Consider the following 12,405-nt stretch of genomic DNA (forward strand, 5'->3'; position numbering starts at 1 on the left):
TTCTAAATAAGATATTGCTATAGGGTTGACACCTACCCTATCTTCTCAGCTTATTTTGAAGATCAAAGGTATAATCCGGCTTAAAATCAGGGAAACAAATTTTAAAAGCTGCCACCTCCTCAAGGTCTGATCACTGATTTTTCAATTGCTCATTGAACACAATGACCTATGCTTGCTTTCCCTAATGCCTTTTTCTCCTAGTTTTAAAATCAATGCCCCCTCCACAAATATTTATCATATCTCCATCATTAAGATCATTTTGAGCACACATCCCTAATAAACACAAATAAAAATTATATATGTGTTACATTCTACACATTAAAATTACTTTTATAAAATATAAAATTTATATACATAAAAACATACATTATATACAGTTGGCCCCTGAACAATGAGGAAGTTAGGGGCACTGATCCCTCACATGGTCAAAATCTGTGTGTAGGGGCACCTGAGTGGCTCAGTAGGTTAAGTGTCTGACTCTTGACTTCAGCTCAGGTCATAATCTCACAGTTCATGAGATCAAGCCCCACATCGAGCTCTGCACTGACAGCACAGGACCTGCTTGGAATTCATTCATTCGTTTGTTCATATTCATTCTCTCTCATTCTCTCTCTCTCTCTCTCTCTCGCTGCCCCCCTCCCTTTCTCTCTGCCCCTCCCCTGCTTATATGCACTCTCAAAATAAAAAAATAAACATTAAAAAAAAATCTGAGTTGGTATGCCTGGGTGGCTCAGTGGGTTAAGTGTCCAACTTCAGCTCAGGTCATGATCTCATGGTTCGTGGTTCGAGCCCCGCATCAGGCTATGTGCTGACAGCTCGGAGCCTGGAGTCTGCTTCAGATTCTGTGTCTCCTTCTCTCTGCTCCTCCCCTGCTCGTGCTCTCTCTCCAAAAAAAAAAACAAAAAAAAAAAAAAAAAAAAAAACATTAAAAATTTACAGGGCACCTGGGTGGCTCAGTCAGCTAAGCGTCCGACCTTGGCTCAGGTCATGATCTTGCAGTTTGTGAGTTCAAGCCCCACATCGGGCTCTGTGCTGACGGCTCAGAGCCTGGAGCCTGCTTCGGATTCTGTGTCTCCCTCTCTCTCTGCTCCTCCCCCACGCATACTCCCTCTCTCAAAAATAAACATTAAAAAAAATTTTTTTACAAAAATATCTGAAGGCAACTTTTGACTCTGCAAAAACTTAGACTACTGTTGACTGGAAGCCTTACCAGTAACAATCAATTGACACATATTTTATATGTCATATGTACTATGTACTGTATTCTTTTACAACAAAGCTAGAGAAAAAAAATGTTATTAAGATCATAAGGTAGAGAAGAGACATTTACAGTACTGTGTTAAAAAAAAAAAAAAAAAAAAATCCATGTATAGAGGGACCGGGGCAGCTCAAACCCATGTTGTTCAAAGGTCGACTGTATAACAAATGTGACTAAGGCCAAGTAGATATTTTAAATTTTTGTCTGACTTACATTAATTTTGTTTTCACTAAAGATTATCAATGCTTCAGTGAGAGCAATAAAACTGAGTACGCCTTCTGGTAAGCTGTGGCTTATACAGTGATTGACAGACTGGGTTTATGCTCAGTATATCCTATGAGCTATCAAAGACTCAGACACACACAGAGAGGTGCAAATGGGAAGTTCTTTTATGGCCTTACCTTACTTTCTAAAATAGGATATTAACTTTTTTTTTTTTTTAACGTTTATTTATTTTTGAGACAGAGAGAGACAGAGCATGAACGGGGGAGGGTCAGAGAGAAGGAGATACAGAATCGGAAACAGGCTCCAGGCTGTGAGCCGTTAGCACAGAGCCCGACGCAGGGCTTGAACTCACGGACCGCGAGATCCTGACCTGAGCCGAAGTCAGCCGCCTAACCGACTGAGTCACCCAGGCACCCCTGATATTAACTTTTCAATCCTACCATGTCTGTTGGAACTCACCTGAGCGATCAACTGCCTTGCCAGCAGCATGGCATGGAGAGGAAGTCACAAGCCCTGAAACTGAACCGCCTTGGGCTCAAGCTGGGTTCCACTACCTGAACGCGGGAAATCACTGAGCCACGCCGTTCATCCGTTTCCTCATCTGTGAGTGTGGTTGACAATACAGCCCACACCTCGTAAAACCTTGTAAAGAAGTAAATTAGCAACCTGCATGGAGCACTTCCCCAGCACTCCGTCACCACACTGTTATTTCTGAAACAATCTTTTTAAGTCATGTGGCCATTTTGAAAACCTAGGTTAACCGAATGAAATGAAATCACGTAATCTCTTAATCTCTGTTCAAATTATAATAGATTGCAACTGCACAAACGAATAAGAGACAATGATACCATCGACTCGCTGGTGTCGAACTTGAGTGTCACAGGACCACTGCACACACGGATAGAGCCTGGAGCCTGCTTCAGATCCTGTGTCTCCCTCTCTCTCTCTCACTCTCTCTCTGCCCCTCTCCGTCTCTCAAAAAAGAATAAACGTTAAAAAAAAACTTTTTTTAACGTTTCAAGATGTTTATTAAATGCTCCATTGTCCCATGCTGGAGGCTGGTGATGATGATGCCTATCCTGTGCACGTCCCCTTCTAAAGGAAGGTCCTTTTCCCCAGCACAGTTTAGGTGACCCTGTTCTGTTCATTTGTTGGCTTTAATTTATTTACTTATTTGAGACAGCGTGAGCGGGGAGGGGCAGAGAGAGAGAGAATCCCCAGCAGGCTCCGCACTGTTAGCACGGAGCCTGACGGGGGGCTGAAACCCACCGACAGCGAGATCACGACCTGAGCTGAAACCAAGAGTTGGACGCTTAACCAACGGAGCCAGGTGCCCTAGGTGGCCCTGTTTTTTAACACTATACCCCACATTTCCCTATCCACCACTCTCACTACAGTCAAGTAAACCTAATCTAAAAATGTCCTTCCATATGCTAGTGGACATCCATTCCTTGCCCTACACTACCTCACTCTACTGTCCCACCCTTCCTTATAGGAACTGACGTCTCTACGTAAGTGCCATAGGGTTGTCCACCACAAACCTTCTTATAGACCCTGCCAACAGGGCCGTCCACTTGACCCAATCTCAGCAGAATACTTGGGCCAGAGTTCTTTTGTCAGGTCTAATATGAACATTCTCTGGGATCTCTGATAATGCAACCCTCAAGCAGCCTATGGCCAGCAGGTGGAGAGAAACTAAAGGAGAATAAATCAATGCAAAAGCAAATAGAACCAAGAGACATTTGCCTAATCAAGTTTATGACTTACAAATGGAAAGAAAGTTTCATTTTTATTTGCGTCCTTCACAACGGCCCCCGAATCCAGAATTCCGGCCAATGACTACTGGCAATTCAGGCTTAAAAGCCTCTTGTAAGATGGTCTAGGAACACAGTTGTTATTTTATAACAAAGATTTCAGGGAAAAGCGCATCCCACTGCAGCCTCACAAATCGATTTAATGAGGCCACCTGTCTCTTGGCAGTTATTAGAAATTAATATAGAACCATACAATAAAATAATGAAAAAAGACTCTTAAAAATGTAGGCTGCACAAGTAGGAAAGAGATACTAACTGAAATCACTCCATTTACTAAAATAAGTACTCATCAGCGACAAGATACAAGGGAAAAAGGCAATCCGGTTCATGAGATTAAAACAATTTGTTTTCAGAGAATTTAGCTGGCCCTAAAAACAGCTGACACTTAAGCAGGATATTTTACAACAAGAGAAAGCTTCCAAAAGGCTCCCTTGTCTACACAAGACCATCTCTCAGCCCTCACACCACACTAGTATTTCTCCTCTCAGACTTCCAATAACATCAGAAATACGAACGCATTCACAAGAGTTAAACCAACAGGAAATCCCCACGCTATGTATTATGCAAATTATAGTGGCAGACATCAGAATTATGAAGAGTCAACTGCCATCAAAGTCATCATTCGTGAAAACAGTCTTCCAAGACAAAAAGATCTGCAACCGTAAATAACGGAAAATACGTTGTCATTGACAACGTTGGGATCAACCACCACGCTGAATTTTCTGTTAATCCAACTGTGGTTATTTTTCTTCTCCATTAAAAAAAAAAAAAAAAAAAGTCTGGGGGAGCCTGGGTGGCTTTGTTGGTTAAGCGTCTGACTTTGGATCTCACTCAGCCCAGGTTTTGACCATCTTAGAGCTCAGGCCCCGTGCTGGGCGCCACACTGGGCCTGGGGACTACGTTTCCGAAAAAAGCCTGATTTTCTACCTGTCCAAATACACGTACTGTTTCCCAAAGGCAAGTGCTAGTAAGTATGCCGCTTGCCAATCACAAAAAGGATCCAATCAGGCAAGTCTAACAGGAACTCTTCTCAGTGTAAGCTTTTCCTTCAAAGCTATTAAAATGAACCACGGAGGGGCACCTGGGTGGCTCAATCCGTTAAGCATCCAACTCACGGTTTTGGATCAGGTCATGCATGATCTCATGGTTAGTGAGACCGAGCCCCACACCGGGCTCTGCGCTATCAGAAACTGGGATTCTTTCTCTCCCCCTCTCTCTGCCCTGCCCCTCCCCTCCCCGTGTGTGTGTGTGTGTGTGTGTGTGTGTGTGTGTGTGTGTGTCTCTCTCTCTCTCACAAAAGAAACATTTTTTTAAAAATGAACCTCAGAAACTCACACTTAGCTAAGAACAGATTAATAAAAAGAAAATACATGTGTGTCTCATTTTAACAAAATCCAATTGTTAGAAAAGATAAACCACAGAATTTTTTTTTTTTTTTTAAACGTTTATTTTTGAGAGAGAGAGTGAGCACGAGCAGGGGAGAGGGAGACACAGAATCCAAAGCAGGCTCCAGGCTCCGAGCTGTCAGCACAGAGCCCGACGCGGGGCTCGAACTCACGAACTGTGAGATCATGACCTGAGCCGAAGTTGGACACTTAACCGAATGAGCCACCCAGGCGCCCCACAGAATTTCCTAAACCACAGAATTTCTTAAAGCAGCTACATTCCAGTGTTGTTTTCAATAGGAACTACCTGGCAGACAGAGATGGGGGGCGGAGGGGTTAAAATGTTGATCTCTGAATTAACTAAGCTACCCTCCCTTATCCCCCAAAGCTCCACCCTTATTTTTTAGGAACTCCCATAAATAGTGTGATAACTCCATAAATTAAAAAAAAAAAAAAAGAAAAAAGAAAAAAAGGAGGAGGGGGGAAGGGGGAAAGAAACAAGAGTGATATTTTAAGAGCTTAAAAATACAGGGGTGCCTGGGTGGCTCAGTTGGTTAAGCATCCGACCCCACATCCAGTCTGTGGAGCCTGCTTTGGATTCTTGTCTGTGTCTCTCTCTCTCTCTCTCTCTCTCCCTCCCTCCCTCTCTCTCTCTCTCTGCCCCCTGCTCATCTGCTCATGCCCCCCTCTCAAAGATAAACATTATTTTTTTAAAAATAGGACTTCTAGAAAAAGGTTAAGACTATACACAACACAGTTGCAAGGGAACCTGAAAGTTTAAACCATGGAAAAAGTTAATCACTATACTGGTTCTGCTGCATGTACTCTGACCATCAATTACTTTCTCAATATAATTCAAGGTGTTCATCAATCTTTCAAGGTTGGAGCCCTGGCTACCTTAGGGGAGCTCAATTCTTTGGTGTACTAACTAGGCACAGAGATCAGAAACTATATTTCCACCCATCAAAAGAGTCTCTGGAGGGGATAAAGACAAAGATTCCCCTAAAATTCTCGTACTAACTTTACTCCCTCCTGCTTCTCTTGGGTTTTACTGAATCTCGGTTAGTCAGCTTCAGGGAAAAGCACCAATACTACTACCCTCTTAATTTAGATTAATTTAATCTTGATCCACGGGGAGTAATAAAAATAAAACCTTCTAAGAAATCTTTTTTTTTTTCCTTTAACACAATTGACCCTGGTATTCTGAGAGGTATGTTCAAGCAAAAACAACATTAACAGCAAGGGGAAAACAGGCCTGTAGAACTCATTTTATAGTAAGATTTTATCTAGGATACCGTTTTCCTTGTTGTGAGGCTATCTGCAAAAAAGGTTACAGTCAGACACAAAATGGAGAGATTGAAATATTTATATTGGAGAAGGTTAAAAGTGAGACAGCCTTCAATATATAAAATACTCCTGTGCTAAAGAAAATGGGTTCTTCTGAGACACTATCGATGAACACACCTTTACTACAATTCGAGACACATATGAGCTTGAGTGTGAACCAAATAAGGGTGGGTAGCCACAGGGAAGTAATAATGAGAGAGAAGAAACTGCGGTTTGCCCATTCCCAGAAGTTAAATGAGGTTTTTGATCACTAGACAACGCTGTATGCAAGCACAAACACCTTAGATATCGGAAGTAAAGGCCAGACTTTCTTGTTAAACAAGGGACATTACATACATTCAAATATATTCAATTAACTTCCCCCCACCCCTGACAAAACTCCAACGAAATGACAGTAAAAGAATAAATTAGGAAAAAATAAAGGGGGGGGGGGGGGAAGGAGGGTGAGGGTGGGAAAACACAGGTCCGGTTATAAGCCTTTTATTATTATTATTATTTTAATGCTTATTTCTTGTTTGCTTTGGGAGACAGCGAGCGAGCGTGCACAAGCGATCAGGGGAGGGGCAGGGAGAGGGAGACAGAATCCGGAGCAGGCTCCCTGCTCAGAGCCTGACATGGGGGCTCGATCCCACAAACTGAGATCATGGCCTGAGCTAAAACCAAGAGTCAGATGCTTATCCACCCCGGCGCCCCCGGTTGTAAGTCTTTTAAAAGGACCGTTCAGACCCCTAGGCACTTCGCCTTTCTTTCAAGTGTAGGTTTTAGTCCCCACAGAAGCTGAACAGGAGAGTCTGGTTCAAGAGCCCTTAAGGACAGCAGAGGACCGCATGAGGCACCAAACAGAGGACAGGATTCAATAAGACCCTGAACGAAGCCAGCCCTAGACACAGACTGAAGAAGTCCCTCAGCACCAGGTAAACAGCCCCAGAGAAAAGGCTCTAGCCACTGAAATGGGGGTGGGGGGCAGTCACCTTGGAGAGAAGCCCTTGGTAGACCAGCTCCACCCTCATACACAGAGCCCCAATCAGCTTCTCAGAATTTCATCTTTATGCAGGAATGAAATTTAAGGAGAGCTTCCATTAGGAAACAGAGTTTAAAATGGTGGCGGGGGGGGGGGGGGGGGGGGGGTCTGAGAAACAATCCAGTAAGGATAAGAAAACCTCAACAATAAAAACTATAAATAATATCCTGAGAAAAACCACAGAGAAACAAAATCAAAGAACAAAAGTAACACTCTAAGAAATAAAAGGTGCAATGAACAAGATAAAAAAGGGTGAGTAATAATCCAAAATGTAGAATACAAAGCAGATGATCAAAAATGGGAGAAAATGCAGAAAAAAACAGAGAAATCAGTCTGCATTTCGATACGCAACGAAGGGTATATCAAAAAAGACAGAACAAAGAGATTACACTGATAGGAAGGAAATTATCCAAATGCTAGTATTAGAAATGTTCGAGACTTGAGGAAAACGAAAAATGTCTGAATGAGTTGGTACATAGTCAATGCAACAAAGGGGGGGGAGGGGGAGGAACACGAAGACACATCATGAAATTTCAGAACATTGTGGATAATCATCCACATTCTGAAAGCCTCCTAAAACACTGTTGGGGGGTTGGGGGGAGGGGGCCACACTCAGAAGAGGTGACAAATCAGAACAGCATCAACCCTCTTGACATCAACAGACGCCAGAAAGCCACAGAGTAATCCCTTACAAATTCTGAAGGAAGGCTGTGTATCTAGCTTTAGCAAGAACCAAAACGTTTTTAAATACACGAGAGCTCAAAGTTCACCTCCCATGCACGCTCCCTAAAGAAGCTACCATAGAACATGTTCCACAAAGCAGGGAAAAATCCAAGGAAGAAGACCAGTTCTAGAAAAGGAGAGCCATGAAGGAATGTCTAGGGTGAGGGAAAAGAAGTCGATAGACTGTTTTTAACAGCATACAGGCACTTTATTTAGAATGTGGGGGTAGATTCCGGAAAAAAGAGCCAGTAGATGAATGAGCAGGCTCCTCTGGGGAGGTGGGCACAGTGGGGTGGAGACTCCTTTTGTTACAAGCTTTCCGCTCTCAAGGGGACTCCCAGCAGGAGAGGAAATGCCCACATCACTTTACCTACACAAGAAATCTACCTTGAACGTCACGGATTGCACTCAGTGAGTGACACACGTGTGTTCAATGGAGCTTACTTTGTCCCCTGTATTATCGTCTCTTACACAGAGTTGAAAACATTCACCACGGATCTACGTAACAGGACGGCATAAACTACCACAACTGTAGAACACAGATTTGTGGCATTTGTTGATGAGTCAGAAAAAGAGTTAAAACTTCCAAAGAAAGTTCTCCCAAAATTTCAATGATGTATAATAACTAGAATTATCTTCACAAGGACTGGGGATGTATCTTTCTCCTATATTTTGCATTTTTATATCTATGCTAGTGGAACACTGCCAGAAGTCGGCTGACAAAGAGTCCACAGACACATGGAGGCACTTGCAAAACTTTATTTATTACACCTGTACATTTGGACCGCTTCTATTTGGACATTTAAATAATTCTCAAAGAAACAAGAGATCATGTAGCATAGGCCATATGAAATTTCCGTTATGAAAAAATTTGATACAAAATAGGAAAAATCTGGCTAACTCCAATCTAAGACCCTTAAGACTTCGAGCAGTCTTGTTTCCCTTCCATTAAAAAGAGTATTTTAGGGGCACCGGGTGGCTCAGTCGGTTAAGCGTCCGACTTCAGCTCAGGTCGTGATCTCACGGTTCGTGGGTTGAAGCCCCGCGTTGGGCTCTGTGCTGACAGCTCGGAGCCTGGAGCCGGCTTCCGATTCTGTGTCTCCCTCTCTCTCTGCCCCTCCCCTGCTCGTGCTCACTCGCTCGCTCTCTCAAAAATAAATAAACGTTTAAAAAAAAAAAAAAAAAAAGAGCATTTTAAAATTCCAAATCAAGTTTCTTGGCTTTAAGCCTACCGATGCAAATGAACAATTTTCCTTTAATAAATTATGAAACACATTCAACACTTTGAAAACGATTTGCAACCATAGTTGTGAAGGCGGAGGACCAACGGATACTTACATTGACTAATCCAAAATAGTGCTCATTGACTGGAAACTGTTCTGGGCCAATCTCTTTCTCTAATGCCGAGGCATTGGCGCCCTGTAAAAGAAAAATTAAAACAAACGAAACAGCACTCTTAGTATTCGTAGTATTTTCATAACGTTTCGGTTATACGTGCATCACAGAGACATCCCTTAAAAAACTGTGTTCCCTTTCACCACGTAACATTACTGAAAGAAAATAAAGGATGATAGTGAAGAGTGAAGGATTTTAATAGTAAGACTAGTTTGCAAGAACTTTCTCAGGAAAGCAAAGCGCGGATCAAGAAGCTGTACTTACAACTTGTGACTTTTTTCTAGCTAGCGGATTAAAGCCCCGGCTGTACCCGTGCCCTAACGGGGTATAATTCGACAGCCATCTCAGGGAGCCGAAACCAAACACGCATGTAGTAGGTGACCTAACAGTTCCTCCAAGTTTGACCTGACGGATCCCCACCCAGGACCCACAGTGACAAGAACGCCGCGCGGGGCGGCACGGACGACCGCACAGCCAACAAGCAGCCAGTCTATGAAATGTGACGGCCCGCTCTGGAGCAGAGTCGGAATGATCGGAGCTAGGTTTACATACAAAAGCACGCCTAGTTCTCAAAAACATAATGTTAAATATGAAAAAAAAAAAAGAAAAACTGAGCTTAACGCATACATAAAGACTAGCTCCCGGCCAGCGGGCTTAAGAATGGATGTTAAACGTCCTTGAGTGGGTGCTGAAGAGCACTGGGGCATTGCAACTAGGGGTGAAGGATAAAAAAGGGAAAAACCAAAACGAAACCCAACAGAAGAAGGGCCCGGCACAGACCACAATCACGTGTCGTGGTCTCAGGAATACGACCGACTCAACTCCGTCCCTGAAAAAGAGGGGAGGTGGGGTGCCACTAGGGCCCTGTGTACTGGCACACGCCCCTAAATGGACTCCCAACGTAGCCGGAGAGGGAAAAATGACAGCAACGCTGAAAGCATGATACCTCTAGGTATGTGTACTTGAAGACTCCCAAGAAAACATCCCCCCAGACAAAACCCATGCGACATCACTCACAAAATGCCGGCGCGCCACTCTGCAAAGCTGCAGTAAAACCACACGCACACACTGCCTCCTCCGGGGCACGGACACGAAATTAACATCACCTCGTGCTCTGAAGACCTTGCCGTTTCCTGACTGAGCTCCATCCCTGGACTTGGGAAGGCCAACCTTTGTTAGACAACACATCCTCAACTTCCTGACTGTCAGCACTGATTAGAGGGACTGGGTGGATTGGTTGGTGGTCAGATTCTACCAAAACAACACATTTCCTCTAATGTCCTCCAGCCATCCAGCGCTGGTACATAAACATGACGTTGCCTTCGTTATTTTTTTTTTAATTTGGAACTCGTTTTAGGCTTTACACAAAACCTTGACGGAATCGCTAGTTTACAAACACCCTTTACTTCCAATTTGGCTATGCCCTGTGTTTTGACATCAAATTCAATGATCACAGCAACTTCGAGACCCACTGAACAAATCGGTCTCGGTGGGAACGCTGCAAGCCCCACCCTCCACCGCTGCCAGCTCCAGCATCACGTCAAAGCTTCCTCACGTAGGTCGAAAACTATCAGTAACCCGGATGTTTACCACTTACCATACGAATTCAAAACAATATTCGTTTAAGTAAGTATAACCCCTCCCCCACAAAAAAAAAGAAGAAAGGCTCTATGATCCAAAGTACAACCTCATCACATCTATTTATGTGGACAGTAAAATGTCAGTGCACCTAACTCCGGAAAGCGTTTCTGGCCCGTGGGAAGAACAGGATAACACGTGAACATTCTCTCTCCAATGTAATAGCAATCACATGCCACAGAGCACGTATTCTCACCACTCCAGATGACCCGTTCATCCCCCTACCCGTGACGTATCATGCATGCACTGCTTAGAAATCCCTCTCCCCGTCCGCATCCTCAAGGTGGTTTGGCTACGGATCAACTTACTAGCTTCTTTGTGCCTCAGTTTCCTAACTGTAAGAGCAAAATGTCACCAACTACTCTATAGGGCGGCTACAAATTAACTGAATTGAAACTTTGATGAAAGCATCCGCAGTGCCTGCCACAGAAGCAGGTGTCCCATAAATGCTGGCTGCCTTCTCCCCCTTCCCTTCAAATTCAAGGGGAGAAGAAAAGCTACTCTCATTAGCCAGTAATGATCACAAATATCTGCTCCAAACAATAGCTAAGAAATAGCAAGAGAAAGAAACAAAGGCACAAGAAAAAATGAGATAGTTATCATTAAAAAAAAACAACTTTGGCCAACCCCACAAAGGAACACAGAGGTATAGTCACTGTACTGTCCAAAAGTCTAACAACAAAGCAAAACCACAATCCAATCGGAGGTCTGGGAGAAAGATGCTAAGTGTGGGAAGGTGGAAACAGCCATAAACCAGTCATTTAACCTTTCTGGGTTTAAGACGCTTCATTTGCAAGATAAAGGAGTTGGTCTCTTCACTGATTTTCAAAACCTCCAACTCCTCTACGTTGATCTGTTGCGTTTCCAAGTAATCCATTACCCAAATCAAGGTTTTCACAGCTACACATGTTTAGAAAATTAAAAGACAAGGTAATTTCTACAGTCTCTTCTAACTCAACACTCTAATACTACCGATCACTTTTATCAACCCTCCTGAGGACATGTACTAGATGAACACAAAACTCTAGGAAGCCCAAGGCAACCAATAAATGCCAAGCAACACAATTCAACAGGGAGAGATTACAGTGACAGATGGAGTCAGGGTAGCGGATCCAAGTGGAAAGTACAAAGAGAGAACGGGATTTACTTTATGACAGTTCTAAATTCAAGCACAGCCTAGTAACATACACCTTACCATGATAAGGACGCTGTATAGCAGATTCTGTGAATGTGCAGGAGATACTCTTATGGCATGAATTCAAGATTTTCTCTGCGGAAATAATCAGAGTACAATTCTACTCTAACTCCATGCCAACTACAAAGGCAAAGAGTAGACGAAGCAATTCAGTTTCTGATGACTGGTTTTCAACACTAGAGTTAGACACAGCTGGAGAAAAACAGCCGCCAAGCCAAAAGTTTGCTGCGTAATTTTTAGTATCTGTAGAAGAGTTCTCTGTGTCGTCACCCCTTGAAGATTTTGTTGGAAGTTGGCAAACCCTTTTGTGTCAAATAATGGTCAACAAGCACCCCAAGGTTTAAACTGAACCTAGAATAAGTCAATATCCAAAAGCAACGGCTCTGAACAATTCTCTATCCCTA

The 12,405-nt window shown here is 43.3% G+C and overlaps 1 protein-coding gene across 4 annotated transcripts in view; it reads right to left on the bottom strand.

The window, feature by feature from the left end:
- Positions 1–12,405, bottom strand: part of USP12 (ubiquitin specific peptidase 12) — a 102,232-nt gene that overhangs the window by 36,713 nt on the left and 53,114 nt on the right. For 3 of the 4 annotated variants that reach the window (XM_042938161.1, XM_042937917.1, XM_042938251.1), the window contains one exon: positions 9,112–9,192. In XM_042938161.1, the coding sequence (XP_042794095.1) occupies positions 9,112–9,192 (81 nt within the window). Of the gene's footprint in view, positions 1–2,331; positions 2,407–9,111; positions 9,193–12,405 lie in introns of those variants that run through there. The other variant, XM_042938077.1, reaches the window with a different exon arrangement.

This window comes from Panthera leo, chromosome A1, assembly GCF_018350215.1.
Source record: "Panthera leo isolate Ple1 chromosome A1, P.leo_Ple1_pat1.1, whole genome shotgun sequence".
NCBI lineage: Eukaryota > Metazoa > Chordata > Mammalia > Carnivora > Felidae > Panthera > Panthera leo.